The sequence below is a fragment of the Podarcis bocagei genome (assembly GCF_964188305.1).
Source record: "Podarcis bocagei genome assembly, chromosome: 7".
Classification (NCBI taxonomy): Eukaryota; Metazoa; Chordata; class Lepidosauria; order Squamata; family Lacertidae; genus Podarcis; species Podarcis bocagei.
The window spans coordinates 16,065,567-16,082,783 of record NC_138132.1 but is presented as its reverse complement, the minus strand read 5'-3'; the positions used below and the strand labels follow the sequence as shown (position 1 = coordinate 16,082,783).

Genomic DNA, 17,217 nt, shown 5'->3' with positions numbered 1-17,217 from the left:
TTAAAGATTCACCCTCCATGCCCACCTTCCACGGGCCCAAGTATATCTGCCTCAGGCCCCGGCAAACCATGCTACATGACTACATGGCTGCTCTCAGTCTCTGGGAGGAAAAGAGAGAAGAGGGGTTGTGGGCTGGAGAGTGTTCCAGAGATCCCAAATGGGAGGTGGAGCCTGGGGAAATGGGGTGTGGCATGGAAAGAGTTTCAATGGACTGATACAGAGATCTGGAGGGCCACATTCAGTATCCATGCCTGAAGTTCCCTACCCTTTGTATAATGGATGAAGAAGAAGAAGAAGAAGAAGAGTTTGGACTTGATATCCCGCCTTTCACTCCCCTTAAGGAGTCTCAAAGCAGCTAACAATCTCCTTTCCCTTCCTCCCCCACAACAAACACTCTGTGAGGTGAGTGGGGCTGAGAGACTTCAGAGAAGTGTGACTGGCCCAAGGTCACCCAGCAGCTGCATGTGGAGGAGCGGAGACGCAAACCCGGTTCCTCAGATTACGAGACTACCGCTCTTAACCACTACACCACACTGGCTCTCATGTCTGACTAGTCTAGCTGAGGACTGCTCAGCTCAGAAAAAGGTACAAGAAACCATTCAGCAACTTTATATTTATTTTGTATTGGTGGAAAATCCAGAATATTCTCCATCGCTCGGTCTGCATTGAAAGAAGTTTCCTGCCCCACACATTGCCTGCCTATGACCCACTTGATGTAATAATTTAGTCTGGCTAAAGAGCCAAAAGGTGTGTGTGTGTGTTTCAGTTCCATGAAAGCTCTCTGAAGTCCGAGTCGTCAATTTCATTAGCCTGGTTGCAATCTGCCTTCGTCAGCGTTTCAAGGAACAACCCTGGTATTCCAAAAATGCCCAGCTTATCAGTGCAGATATGTTGTGTCCCGCAGCCTTGTCTGACAAAGGTCTCATTCTTGCTACCTGAGAGGATGGGAGAAAACAATCAAACCAAGACATGCCCGGGATCTGTGAGCCATTCCTTCGGTCCTCTCCACTCCCTCCAGGCAACCACCTTGACTGATGATTTCTTGGGGGAAGTGCTGTAGCTCAGAGGTAGAACACCTGCTTTGTATGCAGATAGTCCCAGGTTCAATTCTCAGTGGCATCTCAGATAGGTCAGGGAAATCATATGGCCATAATCCCTGGGAAGCTGCTTCCAGTCAGGGTAGATTGGTGTTCTTCAACCTTGGAATCCCAGCTGTTCTTGGGTTACAACTCCCATCAGCCAGTTTAGCCAACGATCATGCATAAGGACAGCTGCCTTATACCAAGTCATAGAATCGTAGAATTGGAAGGGACCCTGAGGATCATCCAGTCCAATCCACTGCAATGCAGGAATATGCAGCTGTCCCATATGGGGATTGAACCTGCAACCTTGATGTTATCAGCACCTAACCAAATGAGCTATCCAGATAGCTGGTCAATCCCAGTATTGTTTACACCAACTAGCAGCCATTCTTTGGAGTTTCAGGAAGGGAGTCTCTCGCAGTCCTACCTGGAGATCGGGGATTGAACCTGAAACTTTCTGCATCTGCAAAGCAGATGCTCTACTACTGAGCTCTAGTGAAGTAGTACAGTGACTATCCCAGGCATCTCCAGGGTGGAGATGGGGAACAAGTCCTGTCTGAAAACCTGGAGATCTGCTGCCAGTCAAGTGTAGATGGCATTGGACCAATAATATATGGGAGCTTCCTATGTTCAGCCCTGATTCCATGCAGCCCTGGCTCATCCTTCAAAACCACACCCAGGGTGGTCAGGACCAGCCCACCCATGAGGCAGGCTGAGGCAACTGCCTCTGGTGGTAGACCTCCAAGAGACGGTGCCCCGGGGGTGACCAGAAAAGCAGCAGTAGCTTCTAGCAAGATCTTGTGAGCTCTGTGAGCTCTTGCTGGAACCGACCCAGTATACCCGAAGGAGAGTCTCCCTCCCCCCCCCCGACATTGCTCAGCCCGGACACTGAGGTTCACCTCCGAGGGCCTTCTGGCAGTTCCCTCCCTGCAAGAAGTGAGGTTACAGGGAACCAGGCACAGGGCCTTCTCGGTAGTGGCACCCACCCTATGGAACGCCCTCCCACCAGATGTCAAGGAAATAAACCACTATCTGACTTTTAGAAGATATCTGAAGGCAACCCTGTTTAAGGAAGTTTTTAATGTTTGATGTTTTATTGTGTTTTTAATATTCTGTTGGGAGCCTCCCAGAGTGGCTGGGGAAACCCAGCCAGATGGGCGGGGTATAAATAAATTGTTGTTGTTGTCACTACTTCTCAGCTGCTGCTGTACCACCCATGTAGGGGGGCTCCAGTGGGGTGGGGCATTGGGTCAGGGAAGGGAAAGCACCTTCATGTTTCACCTGAATTGGTGAAATGGGATGCATCACCTCATAGAATCATAGAGTTGGAAGAGACCACAAGGGTCATCGAGTCCAACCCCCTGCCAAGCAGGAAACACCATCAGAGCACTCCTGACATATGGTTGTCAAGCCTCTGCTTAAAGACCTCCAAAGTAGGAGACTCCACCACACTCCTTGGCAGCAAATTCCACTGTCGAACAGCTCTTACTGTCAGGAAGTTCTTCCTAATGTTTAGGTGGAATCTTCTTTCTTGTAGTTTGGATCCATTGCTCCGTGTCCGCTTCTCTGGAGCAGCAGAAAACAACTTTTCTCCCTCCTCTATATGACATCCTTTTATATATTTGAACATGGCTATCATATCACCCCTTAACCTCCTTTTCTCCAGGCTAAACATGCCCAGCTCCCTTAGCCATTCCTCATAAGGCATCGTTTCCAGGCCTTTGACCATTTTGGTTGCCCTCCTCTGGACACGTTCCAGTTTGTCAGTGTCCTTCTTGAATTGTGGTGCCCAGAACTGGACACAGTACTCCAGGTGAAGTCTGACCAGAGCAGAATACAGTGGCACTATTACTTCCCTTGATCTAGATGCTACCTCTGAGGATCGTATTTTTAAAAATCTAAAGTTGGCAACTCTACCAGCTGCAGCGTAGCCAGAGAGGTAGATGCAGTAGACTTCCTGACCGTGGCAGAAAACCTTGTCACCGATCGTGCAGGTAGAACCTCTCAAGTTGCGTGGAGGGCACCATCTTTGGTTGGGTTCACTTAGCAAAGGCACTGCGAAGAAATCAAAGAGGCTGGCAGCTACATTCAAAATCCCATTCTACTAACACTTCTGGAATGCTTGCCCACTCCCTTTTTTGATAAAGGGAGCTGCTTGTACCACATTGCTTCATCAGGCCTAGCAACAATAGCTAGCAGTGCAGATTTGGGGATGGGTGAGCAAGAGGCTGCTCACCCTGGAATGAATCAGAGTCTCTGGGGCATTAGAGGCGAGCATCAAAGAAAGCCAAGTGAGAGTGAGGGCAGGGGAAAATGGGAAGTGTGTCTTCCTGCCTTCAGTGTGGATTGGCTTCAGGTTGACACCGTCAGAGCAAGAACTCTGGAAATCTGGAAGACATTGCATTCAGCAGCAGCAGCTGAAACGCCATGGAATCAGAGACCTGAAAGGGGATTTTCAAGGTATATAGTCCAATCTCAGGAAATCCAGTCTCTCCAACAGATGACTGTCTACAAATATGGCAGTGAACTTGGGGAGGACTTGTTGGCATAGTTCAAGGTCTAGCACATAGGTGGTTAGCCCCTGGCTCTTCAGAGGTTGCCCCTACTACAACGCCTATCAGCGGCAGTCAGCACAACCAATCGAATGACAGAGGTTGTAGTGCTGTCACACTGGGGTTCCTGTGCCTATTGCTCATCCTACTCAGAGCAGACCCATCGAGATGAATGGGCACGATCAGCTTAAGTCCTTTCATTTCAAAGGATCTCCTGAGCAGAGGTTGGCTGGATACAACCTAAGGTTGCAGAAGCCTTTGGCAGGGGCGGACAGCAAGATTCAAATGTGGGTTGCTGCCACTTTTTGGTCTTTGCATGTGGATGCCACACGTCCTTTCCATTGGATTGCCACTTTGCAAGGAAGTGGTAACAACAGGGAGGGAAGCATCCATGCAACTAGCACCGCTATGTAGTATTCCTTAACGTATCATCAGAGCCATGTGGGTTGTAGCTTAGTAGTAGGGCAGCAGCCTTGCAGGAAGAAGGTTTGATTCCCAATGGCATTTCCATGGGAATGTCCTTTGCTTGAAATGCTGTTGCCAGGCAATGTGGGTGATACTGAGCTAGGTGGACCAATTGGTTTGACTCAGTATAAGGCAGCTTCTTCTGCTCCGATGATGGGGTAGTGGTTAGTGTGCTGGACTAGGACCTGGGAGGCCTGGGTTTGAATCCCCACTCAGCTATGCAGCTCACTAGGTAATCTTGGGCCGGACACAGTCTCTCAGTGTGACCTACCTCACAGGGTTGTTGTAGGGTTGTTGAGATCCTTGGAGGAAAGGTGGAAGTGGTGAATGAGAGCAGAAACTGAAATAAAATTGTACATCAGACGCTGTCCTATACTGAGTCGAGCCATTGACACCATTTGGCAGCAGCTCCCTGGGATTTCAGACATGGAGAGGCCAGGGACTGAACCTGCGACCTTCTACATGCACAGCAGATGCTGAACACCCAAACAACACCCATTCCCCAATGAAGACATGTTGTCGGAGCCAAGACTCCAGGATTCTGCCATGCAGGAATCTGATTGATAAACCTGGTTGGCGGAGAAGCAAATGAGCTAGCAAGGCAATGAAATGAAATGCATACACCTCAAAGCTCCCTTGTTGCAGCGATCCTGGCAGCAGCACTCTGAGTTGCTCCGAATGCGTTCCTCTGGCGCGGTGGTGACGGTGAAGGGCCCCGGAGGGCAATACTCAAGCTTTGTGCATCCTTTGTAAGTGGCCACTTTCCTCGTTTTGCCTGGTTGCATGAGAAGAAGGTGAGAACCAGCTATTCCAGGGGTCCAAACTGCAGGAACTCTTGTTGATTTGTGCCTTTGGGGACCCTGCAAACCCTAGAGCTGGCAATGACTGGGTAATTTCATGATTATCTCACAACATGCCCTGTGAGGTAAGCTAAACTGAGAAAAAGAAAAGAGGAACAGCTAAAGGCGGAGTCCCCTGGGGCGAAAAATACGGTAACCTTCCACCCGAGCCCACAAAACATGAGCCACTTACCCACTCGGGTCTCTACTGTGAGGGTGAGGCAGGCACTTTGAGGCTCTTTGCAGGTCTGCAGAGGCCCAGAGCACGACCGGGTGGCACTTTCACAATGTTCACATTGAAGGCAGATTCCTGGGGGAGAGGGAGAGAGAAAGGAGATCAATGTCTCACATGTTGTTGTTGTTTAGTCATTTAGTCGTGTCCGACTCTTCATGACCCCATGGACCTGAGCACTCCAGGCGCTCCTGTCTTCCACTGCCTCCCACAGTTTGGTCAAACTCATGCTGGTAGCTTCGAGAACACTATCCAGCCATCTCGTCCTCTGTCGTCCCCTTCTCCTATGTCTCACATAGGGGCCCCTTAATAGTTTTCCCAGATCAGGGGTCACCAACAGACATAGACCACACAAGCCCTTCAGATATAGGTCACCTTCAATGAGAGGACTGCCCTCTGGAAGCATTTCAAATAGAGGACTCCCCACTGCAATGCAGAACATATGACCATCTTGTTTCAGCCCCTATCTGGACGAGGTGGTGGGTGTCCCGATGTCTCTTGAAATGTTGGGGCGCCACAAAAGATGCCTGCCTGTTTGCAAAGGCTGGTATCTTGAAGAAGGGAGGTCTGTAGAGCTAGAAGCTGGTGAAGTGCCTAAGAGGGCAGGTGGCCAGGGCAAAAGAGATAGATCATAAATTAGAGGCACATATATTGTACTTTGTGGTGATCAATTGGGCAGAATGCTGCCTGCATCCTTTCTCTTAAATTTCTACATCTAATTGGGTCAGAGACTTGATCTTTTTTCCGCTTTCATTTTCATGACAGCTGAACACTTAGGGTTGGATCTGGAATATCCCTGATGTGGGCGAGCCTCCCTGTGGTTAAGACCCTGGAAAAGAGTCAAGAAAAGCTCTTACACGAGAAGGTCGCCCGTGGCTTTCAAAACGGCCAACTCACCTGTAGCTAGCAAGGTTGTCAGCAGCCAGACAGAGATCTCCAAGGAAATCTTCATTGTGCTGAGAAACTCAAAGGACCAAGTCTGAAGTGTGTGTGTGTGTGTGTGTGTGTGTGTGTGTGTGTGTGTGTGTTGAAGACACCTCTCAATCCAGAACGATTTACAGCTCTGTGGGTTGAAAATGCCACAGAAAGAGCACAGTGCATGTATGTGTTTGTGTGTGATCACAATAATAGTTCCTGGATGGAACGAGTTCCTGAAACTTGTGCGCCTGTCTTGGATTAGCAGCCATGACGACATCTCCTTTTGAGAAACTTAAAGAGGCACGTTTTAAGGTGGAGGAGGGAGGCTGTCACATATGCCCTGCGTCCAGAAAACCCCAGGCTTATTCCCAGGCTTCTCTGAGGAGGGTTGGGAAAGGCCCACATCTAAAACCAAAGAGAGCCATGCCCACCCCTTGTAAACAATACTTAAGCTAAGATTGCTCAAAGAATTTGATTTCTGTGGGTTCCAAAATGAACAGACCTGATCCACACCTGTTGATTTAATGTGCAGATGGGAATGTAACTGTCGTTTGGCTATTGCACTTCTACTGATTTTGTGATATTGTGCTTGGCTCAAAAGAAAAAGAAAAAAGAAAAGTGCCATATTTTAGGGTCAAGTGTTTAGAAATGCAGACATTGATACAATGTGTGTGTGTGTGTGTGTGAGAGAGAGAGAGAGAGAGAGAGAGAGAGGTGTAGAAACTACTTGGACTACTGCAATGGCTCTACATGGGGCTACCTTTGAAGGTGACCCAGAGACTACAAGTAATCCAGAACGCGGCAGCTAGACTGGTGACTGAGAGCGGTTGCTGAGACCATATAACACCGGTCTTGAAAGACCTACATTGGCTCCCAGTACGTTTCTGAGCACAATTCAAAGTGTTGGTGCTGACATTTAAAGCCCTAAACGGCCTCAGTCCAGTATATCTGAAGGAGCGTCTCCACCCCCATTGTTCTACCCGGACACTGAGGTCCAGCACCGAGGGCCTTCTGGCGGTTCCCTCACTGCAGGAAGCCAAGTTACAGGGAACCAGGCAGAGGGCCTTCTCGATAGTGGCGCCCTCCCCGTGGAACGCCTTCCTACCAGATTTCAAAGAGAACAACTACCAGACTTTTAGAAGACATCTGAAGGCAGCCCTGTTTAGGGAAGCTTTTAATGTTTTTAATATTTTTTTGGAAGCCGCCCAGAGTGGCTGGGGAAGCCCAGCCAGATGGGCAGGGTATATATAATAAATTATTGTTATTATTATTATTATAGAAATGGAACCAACAGACTTATGAATGTGCACACCTGAAACTGACACAGAGTAGGAAAAGATTAACCCGTCCATCTCTAAATGAGCTGGATGTACCAATGGTCTGACTCTGTTAAAGCAGATGAGTGGAGTGTGTGTGTGTGTGTGTGTGTGTGTGTGTGTAGGAGGGGTACATTATTAGATGGGTGTGTCTGTCAATTTCAGTTTCTCATATTTCCAATCTTCAATTCAGTTCTCTGCATTTCGACATCAGTTTGTGGGGGAGAGATTTTAAAGGTCCAAATAAAAAATCACCAGTATGTTAGTGGGCACCTATCCTTCTACACAGACTTTGCAAAGCAATTCCCCCCTAATGCCATGCATTTATGTATGTTATTCTCACTAATATAATGCATTTGCATTCATACTCTAGATGCATCTTTGTACATGCAAATTGGCTGGAGGACCACATTGCAAAATTCAAAGAGGTGCAAATTGTGAAGGAAAGCTGTGATTCAGTTCACGTTGTGGTTTCAGAAAGCGCAAAGTCAGTAGGTTCTCCTTTAAATGTGGACCAGATCCAATTTCTCCTCCAGCTCACACCCCTCAATCCCTGACACATGTTGGAAAGAGTTCTCAGTCCAGATCAATTCAGCTCATTAAGGTAGCATTTGAGGAACTTCTAGTTCCTGTGTTCATCCGGCTCCAGGGACATCAATTACTACCAGGTGAAGCATTTCCCTTGTTGCAAGCTTAGCAGCCATGACGACACCTCCTGAGAAGTTAATGTTTGCCTCAAGGTTCTAAAACTGAAGCCAAAGGTAGGAGAGATGCAAGTCAGAAGGTTATTTCCAACACACACACACCTGGGATTGTTGGAGATAGCAGGTGGAACGTATTTATTCTTGCAACTTCAGTGGCTGTGAGATTGGGAGTAAATTTCCGTAGATGCAGCTTCAACTGCCATAGTCCTACCAACCTGGACATTGGATGCATCAGACGTCAGGAATATTTAATTAATTTTTCCTGGTTACAAGGCTAGCTCTTCTATCCGGTTTCTTACAGTTCCTTTCACACTGTGGTACCTGTCATGCTCTGGAATGGCGGCTTTTTCACCAATCTACCAGCACATCACACCAAATTTCCTTCACACTGGTGGCTTTAGCAGGACAAAACAACAAATACTGATACTCCTATACCTTTCCACACACACACGCTTCTGTTTTCCCAGGAAAACAGCTATTTGCCACCCTGAATTTCATCGCTTGACTCCTGCGAATTTCTGAGTCATGGTAATGAGTGCTAAAAAAGTTTGCTATATTCCATTAGTTTCCTGGAAGTGGTTTCACACCATGTGAAAGCTCAAATATAATGTGGATATTAGGAGGGAAGCGTCAGGGACATGAAGCAAACTGCTGTGTGAAAGCAATCACTGTCACCTACTCTGCTCTTGGATCTGGTCCAGGAGGTGGAAGAGAGAGCGCTCCCCGGAAGCAGCTGATGTTTATCAAGGGCAAGACAGCCAGATCCTATATAACTGCTTTATGGGAACTGGAACTTGAAGAACTTGTGCTTGAGATTGATTTTCCCTCCCTCCTCCTTCCCATTCCCTTTTTCCTCACGTGTTGTGTCTTTTTAGATTATTATCTTGAGGGCAGGGAGCATTTTAATACCATTTTTTGGCAAGCTGCCCTGAGAGTCTTTTTGGTTTAAGGACTGGGTGTCAATGCCATAAAGAACCAATAGTGACAGAGAACATTCCACCCACTCTGATCAACCTATGGAACTTATGGCCACTGGATATTGTGAGGGCCAAGAGCAATAAATGACCTTGAGAATTTGAAAGGGGAAAAAAGTTGGTGCATTATTCTAATTTCACAACTTCTTCTAACTTGACATATGTTCCAGTGTACCTAGACTGAAGCTGTGTCTATGTATACTTTCTCAAGGCATTTCAGAAAAATGCCTGGGAGAAGAAAATCCTGCCACCAGTTAAAACCTAAGGAAACAAAGGCCTTTTTGTTGCTATGGATAAGCATTAAGGTAAAGGCAAAGTTTACCTTCCCACTGCAGTGGTACCTATTTATTTACTTGCACTGGTACACTTTCAAATTGCTAGGTTGGCAGGAGCTAGGACAGAGCAACGAGAGCTTGCCCCGTTGCAGGGATTCGAACCCCCAACCTTCCGGTCAGCAAGCACAAGAAGCTCAGTGGTTTAGACCACAGCAGCACCTACGTGGGTAAGTATGTGCGTGCAATGGAACCTACTAACCCATGAAACTCGATGCCACTGAATGGTGGTAGCCATTTGCAATCATTTTCTTTCAAAAGAGCCATACAAATACAGGTGGTGTTAAAGATTAAAGTTCACTATGCACATGGTCCAGATCAGGGATTCTGCTTAGAGCATCTCTAACAGATAATGCTGCTTTGGATGGTACCTGTAATGACATCCAAACACACCATCAACTGAGCAGACAAATAACCTGGTTCAGATGTATTAATCCCCAACCCAGAAACTGTGGTTTATTGGAGCAAAATGTAGCCATGATTCTGAGTGCTCCTTTCTCCCATCCTCCTCTTGCTTAACCATCTTAAGAAAAGACATCCTGGTTTGTTAAACCACAGTTTCCTCATGATAACTCAACTGGGAAACTGTGATTGAACAGCTCACTAAAAAGGATGAAAATGGGACATTTAATGAAAATGAGACATTCAAGGATCCAGTAGCATGCAGGAAAACTTAAATAAGCAAATCTCCTTCACCCTTAACATGATTTTATTCCGTTTGATTTCCAACAAACAAAATAATAGAATAGCAAATTATTCCACCTTACAAATCAATGAAAATTTCCTGGTAAGAATGGTATTCGGCTGCTTGAGAAATGTCTCGGCAGATCTTTAGTTTAGCCAGAGTCTCTTCATGAGATGTGTTTTCCTGAGGGACTTGCTACTTGCCAATTTTGGTGAGTATTTTGGGAGCTGCAGTGCACTGGGGATTTTTCAGAAATTCCATGTACATTCCAGGGATCCCAAAGTAACGTGGCTCATTCAGACAAGCACGTCTGGTTGCACAACCACGTTTTGCGTAAGTGTAGATCTGACCATCTGCAGGAAAGGAGGCGGGTGGAATTATACTGTGAACCACTCTGAGACCTCTGGGAATAATATAATATAATATAATATAATATAATATAATATAATATAATATAATATAATATAATATAGCTCATTAAGGAATTCGCCCATCCTCTCCTATGAGTCTTAAAAAAATTATTTATGCTTTTCAGGTTTATACATTTCACTAATTTTACAATCATTTTAACATTTCAAAACTTGACTTCCTTCCCCCTCCTTCTGAGGTTCCTTAAATTTATTTTTAATATCTTCTGCATATCCTAATTACGGTAACTTAATTTGCTCGTTTATTTATACTCTTATAAAACTCTCCTATAAGTCTTAGCCATCATACATTTGCAGCAAAAGTTGGTGCTTTCAAAAAATGACACAACTTTCTGTTGCTCTATTTCTTAAGACCAGGAGAATATAAGAGCCCAGCTGGATCAGACCCATGGCCTGCCTAGTCCAGCATCCTGTTCACACAGTGATTGTCTTGGCTCTCACCCTTTGATGAAAGACTTGGATTCTTGTACAAAACTTGTATAAAAGAAGTCCGTTCAGCACAGGTTCCAAGGTTCTCAGTTCAAAGGCAGAGACAAGGATACATGCCTAGGCAAAGCATAGCTGTTGACCTGGACATGCCCCTTCCATTCCGTTCTTTAAGGAATGGGGCGAGTCCATCAGTCTTGTCCTAACTGAGAAGCTTGGGCCTATCAACAGGCACTCCTACTGGGGGGCAAGGGACTGCTAAGTCTGTTCACATCTATGCTGGTGGCAGTGTGTCCTGAGTGATGGGACTTGCATCCCACTATCTCCCTTCATCTCTGACCGTGCTGGCTCTCTGGTTGGCCAGATAGCGCCTCTTTTATTACTAAGGGAACCTCAGCCCAGTAGTGGGGCTGGAGCATCTTCACTAGGTTCCCCTTTCTTGTCCATGATGCCTGGTGGATGAGTGGAAAAGTTGGGTGGCTGTGCGGTGGGACCGTCCTTGGGGTCACTGCTCATACTAGCTCCACCTCTGACCTTAACACCTGAGCTGGGTGGCTGTAGAGTGGGCCCTCTTATGAAACACTGCTTGATCTCCCTCCATCCTCCCAACCCAAGGGCCTCCTCTTCTTCCCCTTCTGACATCTCTTACCAGTCATGCTCCTCCCTAGCCAATGCCACAAGGCTCATAAACATCACCAACCATATGATTGTGGAACGCCAGCAAGCAGGGCCTGAGTGCAACAGCACTCTCTCCACTCTTGATTTCCAAAAACTGATGAGGGAGAGAGCAGCCATCAAATCACCTGATGCCTCACCTGTCTGCCAAAGTGACCCGCAAAAGGTTTGCCACTTTGGGATCTGGTCCTCTGGCCAGATCCAGTTCTCAACCCCTGCCACAGAAATGCATCAAAAATTAAGGTATTTGTGCAACCCCGCCTGCCAGGATGTTATTTGCCCAGAGGTGGAAAGAGGATTCTGTCCCAACAAAGGAAGTATGGCAAGTAAAGTTAATGGACTATGCAGAAATGGCAAAACTTAGGGGAAGATTAAGGAATCAAGAAGAAAGAATTTTCAACAAAGAATCGGGGAGATAGGTGGGTTATTTTTTTAAAAAAATGTAAACAATTAATTACATTAGCAGGGCTAATTTAAAATCTAGCAGTTAAAATGTGACTTTGGAGGAAATACAAAGAATAATAAACAAAAGGAGTTAAGGAGGAAGTGCAGTTTTGTAAATGTTTGTATAGGGAACCAAGGAAGGGGAGGAGGGAAGTCTAAATAGCAATGTATGTGATAGTATTTGATTATGATTATTTTTAATTTGAAAAACGGGGGGGGGGTTAAAAAAGGAAGATTTAAGTTTCTGTTTACTTAAGCACCTTCAGAAGGTTACCATCACAACTTCCAAACATTGAAATTTAGAGTCAGATCTTATTTGTATCCTCCAAAGACCTCCACTTTATTCTCACAACAACCCAATGATGTAAGCTACATTGAGAGAATTGTGACCTGCTCAAGGCTTTCTGGTCAAGCAAGGACCTGAACACATGTCTCCAGAGTCTACATCCAGCACTCTAACCATGACATCATACTGATGCTCACCTTGTCCCCCAAAGCTTGCTTCACACCATCCACACCCCTTGAATGAGCCCTAGCTTCTTCCCATTTCTTCTACATAAGATGATGTTGCACCACAAACTTTTAGGCCTTACCCTGCTCCACAGCAAAATCATAGTAGACACAGTTGTCTTCCCAGCCATTGCAGCTTATTATCTCGGTGGGTATGCAGCTTGGGTCCTTTGAGAAGCATCCAGGACATTTCAGTCCGTTTGGTCTGGTCTGCAGTCGGCGCACTGGGAGCAAGCAGAGAGAATGTGTGGAGAACAGGTTTTCCTATCTCCCAACAAACCAGTTTCAGGTATCCCAATGGAAAGGAATCACACACTAGGTTGGTGCACCAGAACTGGCCAAATTCCAAATCCCCAGTAGCTTTGGGTAAGGGGTCATAGCTCATTGGCAGAACACCTGCACCTCCATATAGGGCTGGGGAATAACCTTTTCTGAAGCCCACTATTGGCCAAGCTTGGAGTCCAGCAACATCCAGAGGGCCACCAGTCCCCCATTCCTGGTGCAGATGATACTAAATGGACCACTTATCTGACTCAGGATAAGAAGAACAGGCCAGGTTCTACACACATTCCCATATCGCTCTGTACCTTCCTTCCAGGCAAACAGAAAATGTGTTCAGAGTTGCAGGACAGCGCCTTCCTTGGAGGTGTTAAAGCAGAGGTTGGATGGCCATCTGGCATAGATGCTTTAGCTGAGATTCATACATTGCAAGGGGTTGGACGAGATGACCCTCACTATCCCTTCCAACTCTAAGGTTGTAAGATTCTATGATTTTGTTATTCTATGAGACACATTCCAGCCAGGCAAAAACACTTGGGGCAGGGTAAAGCAGGGCCAATGAGAGGTGTGGACTGGGGAGAGTGGGTGTGGCCTGGGGTAAGTTCTGGGGGCCAGACAAAGAGGAGTTGAAGTCCATATTTGACCCTGAGGTTCTCCACTCCTTTCCTGCTGCTGTACCTGTGGAAAGATTGGTTCACTGCTCTTAATAATAATAATAACAACTTATTATTTATACCCTGCCCACCTGGGTGGATTTCCCCAGCTACTCTGGGTGGCTCCAAACAGAATATTAAAAACACAATAAAACATCAAACATTAAAAACTACTCTAAACAGGGCTGCTTTCAGATGTCTCCTAAAAGTCAGATAGTTGTTTATTTCCTTGACATCCTATGGGAAGGCATTCCACAGGGCGGGTGCCACAACCAAGAAGGCCCTCTGGTGGTTCTCACAGGGAGGGAACCACCAGAAGGCCCTCGGAGCTGGACCTCAGTGTCCGGGCTGAACGATGGTGGTGGAGACGCACCTTCAGACGTTCTCCATGCCAACGTATCCGCAAGTATCATCATTGTCCATCACTCAGAGCCATCTTAGGAACACAGGAAGCTGTCTGATGCTGAGTCAAACCATTGGTCCATCCAGCTCAGTACTGGCTACACCAAGTAGCTCTCCCTAGTTTCAGAGAGGGGTCTTGCCCAGCCCTATCTAGAGATGCTGGGGATTGAAACTGCGACCAGGCAGATGCTCTTGAGCTGTGTCTACACATCAGAGTGGAGGATTAGGGAAGTTGAAAAGCTGGGAAGTGATGCTTACTTGTCACTGCTCCGGTGTTGCAGAGATCCTTGCGGCAGCACTTGGCAGCTCTCCGTTCACGCTGGTTAGGAAAGGTGAAGCTCATGGGGGATGAAGGGCAGTACATGAGCTTGGTGCAGCCTTTGTAGGTGGCCAAGGACACGTCATGCCCTGCAGTTTTCACAGAGGAAAGCCGTCAACATACATTGGTTTTGTAATTTATCGTTGCACTATATATTCTGCTTTTAAAAATACAAACTCCAAAGCAGGTAACGAAAGAACGGAAATGATAGAGACATTAGGGGTAGGGGAATTTGTGAATTTTGTATTCTCTTAGCATCTCATTTGTTCAGTCTAAGTTCAGTTCTCCACATTTACACATTTGAGAGAGAGAGAGAGAGAGAGAGAGAGAGAGAGAGAGAGAGAGAGAGCGCAAACATTGCTATGAATATTCAACATTTTTGTGTGAATTTCTCCAAATGCACCTATCTTTGTATGCAATTGTGACTAATTTATGCACATTTTTGCAAAACTGCTCCCCACAATATAATGCATTTTATATGACACTTTCACAAACACACGCATTTAAAGCACACTTTGCCACAGCGTATGCATTTCTGTACAATTACTTGGCTAGAGAACCGCACTGCAAAATTCAGAGTTTGAAGGATGGCTACGTTCCAGTTCATGTCTTGGTTCAGAAAGGAGGGATTTGCCTGTAAATGCAAAATGAATCAAATTTATACCCCCCCACCCCTACATCACTGCTTAGCCCTCATCCTACCAAACGTTCAGACACACACACACTAACACAGCATTTCACTGCTTGGGGAAAACATGGCTCCCTAGGAAGCAAATCCCGGGAAATGATCTGAAAGCATACAAAGCCACTTCCTTGCTGAAGCTAAGCAAGTCTGGGGCTGGGTGGCTCCAAGTTGGGGGGCTGCATCAAAAGCACACATGTACCCCACCTTGGACACTATAACAGAAGAAAAAACCCAATATCAATGCAAAAAAAATATGAATGAATGAATGCATTCACCCACCCGTTGTGGTCTCTATGGTAAGGGTGAGGCAGGCAGTATGGGATTGTTCACACAGAACTGGCATCCCAGTGCAGGAGTCCGTGTTGCTGCTGCAGTGCTCACAATGCAAGCAAAGACCTGGAAGGAATCACAGAATCATATCAATCAATCAATCAATCAATCAATCAATCAAATCTTTATTACGGTCATAGACCAGCATAAGTAGGGTGGGGAACAATAATTTAAAACATGTAAAACATTTTGGAAAGCTAAAATTATTAAAGCAGCTAAAATTATTAAACAAGAATCTAAAAGAAGGGTTAGGAGCATTAGATGGATGTGGAAGAGCATAAGAGGTTAGTATATAAAAGGCTATGGGTAAACAGAACCATAGAATTGTAGAGTTGGAAGGGACCCCAGGGTCCGGGGATCATCTAGTCCAATCACCTGCAATGCAGGAATCTTTTGCCCAACAAAGAGGCACTGGAATGAGTCATGGGTGTGGTGGGGAAGCAATTTGGGCATATTTATTGCTGGGGAAGACAAACGAGCCCAGGCTTCAAATGCTTCTCTGCTGCAGACCACCCTTCCTCAAATTCTTTTGCTGCTGCTTCTTTTTTATTTCTTCTCCTGTTGCTTCCAGCATCTCCCACTCTTTGCGAAAAAGCAGCATGGCAAAAGGTGGGGTGGGTGACTTATTAATGCAGTGGACAAGCAAAAAGGAAATGTGGCTGTCAGTCGCACATTTCCATCACTTTTACAGTTGATTTCAACTATTTTTAAATGTTTAAATTGTTCTTAACTGCTTCATTGATCATTTTAATTTTTAATATTACTACAGTCAAGCACTGCGTCCATTTTGGCAAACAAATATCGGAGGAGATAGGTGGAACTGGGCAAATCTGGTGTTAATTTTCACAATAACAAGTGGCAATAATCCATTGGCAATTCATCTTAAAATGAAAATAAAAATGCATGTTTTGTTTTGGATGCGTTTGCTGTCCTGGTCTCCTTCTGGAGGAGGAGAGGGGTATAAATTACAACAACACCAACAACCCACTGGAAGGACCCTGAGTGAGAGGCAGGGAAAGGAAGATCTCCTGAGAGGCTGGGAGAAGAAAGGAAAGCTCCCAGGTGAGAGCTGGGAGGGTTCACCACTTTATGTGTGAGCCAAGAGTGTAGAGCTACCTTTCAGAAAGCACTCTGTGTGGTGTTTTGTTTTGTTTTGTTCTCTCTCTCTCTTTAATTTAGATTAGTTTTTTTCTTACTCTCACTTTATTCTGATTCTGAAATGAGTGGGCATGTCTAGCTCAGCTCCCTTCATTTCAATGGGTCTACTTTAAGTAGACTTTAAAAAGCAGAGACATCTCCTTGCCAACAAAGGTCCATATAGTTAAAACCATGGTTTTCCCAGTAGTGATGTATGGAAGTGAGAGCTGGACCATAAAGAAGTCTGATTGCCAAAGAATTGATGCTTTTGAATTATGGTGCTGGAGGAGACTCTTGAGAGTCCCATGGACTGCAAGAAGATCAAACCTATCCATTCTTAAGGAAATCAACCCTGAGAGCTCACTGGAAGGACAGATCCTGAAGCTGAGGCTCCAGTACTTTGGCCACCTCATGAGAAGAGAAGACTCCCTGGAAAAGACCCTGATGCTGGGAAAGATGGAAGGCACAAGGAGAAGGGGACGACAGAGGACAAGATGGTTGGACAGTGTTCTCGAAGATACAAACATGAGTTTGACAAAACTGCGGGAGGCAGTGGAAGCCAGGAGTGCCTAGCGTGCTCTGGTCCATGGGGTCACGAAGGGTCGGACATGACTAAAGGACTAAACAACAACAACAACTTTAAGTAGAACTTAATTGGACGCAACCCATAGCCATCGCGATTCTTTGTGCCCTTACCTGCGGCAAACAGGATGGAGAAGAAGTAGGAGATCAGAGGTGTCTGCATGGTCTCGGGACCCCGCAAAGGAGGGAGAGGAAGTGTGGAGCTGAGATGGCAGTTGCATGAGGGGTGACTAGCTTAGCCTGGCTGA

The 17,217-nt window shown here is 46.0% G+C and overlaps 2 protein-coding genes across 5 annotated transcripts; both read right to left on the bottom strand.

Annotated features, from left to right (window-relative positions):
• Window positions 1-626: 626 nt before the first annotated feature.
• On the bottom strand, window positions 627-6,300 carry LOC308590145 (phospholipase A2 inhibitor and Ly6/PLAUR domain-containing protein-like). Of its 4 annotated transcripts, none has more exons than XM_081199897.1 (5): window positions 6,068-6,300; window positions 5,132-5,248; window positions 4,722-4,874; window positions 3,000-3,137; window positions 627-935 (listed from the first exon to the last, which is right to left on the bottom strand). In XM_081199897.1, the coding sequence occupies exons 1-5, from the start codon at window positions 6,120-6,122 to the stop codon at window positions 763-765; spliced, it is 636 nt and encodes a 211-aa protein (XP_081056023.1). In that variant the 5' UTR covers window positions 6,123-6,300; the 3' UTR covers window positions 627-762. The 4 variants fall into 4 exon arrangements, with proteins under 4 accessions (XP_081056023.1, XP_081056025.1, XP_081056026.1 ...); XM_081199899.1 differs by having other exon boundaries at window positions 3,045-3,137; XM_081199898.1 differs by having other exon boundaries at window positions 798-2,390; window positions 2,956-3,137.
• A 3,805-nt stretch (window positions 6,301-10,105) lies between these two features.
• On the bottom strand, window positions 10,106-17,140 carry LOC308592191 (phospholipase A2 inhibitor gamma subunit B-like). The gene is made up of 5 exons (XM_081203482.1): window positions 17,084-17,140; window positions 15,200-15,316; window positions 14,175-14,324; window positions 12,666-12,806; window positions 10,106-10,452 (listed from the first exon to the last, which is right to left on the bottom strand). Exons 1-5 carry the CDS (start codon window positions 17,130-17,132, stop codon window positions 10,295-10,297), a joined length of 615 nt encoding a protein of 204 aa, XP_081059608.1. The 5' UTR covers window positions 17,133-17,140; the 3' UTR covers window positions 10,106-10,294.
• Window positions 17,141-17,217: the final 77 nt, after the last annotated feature.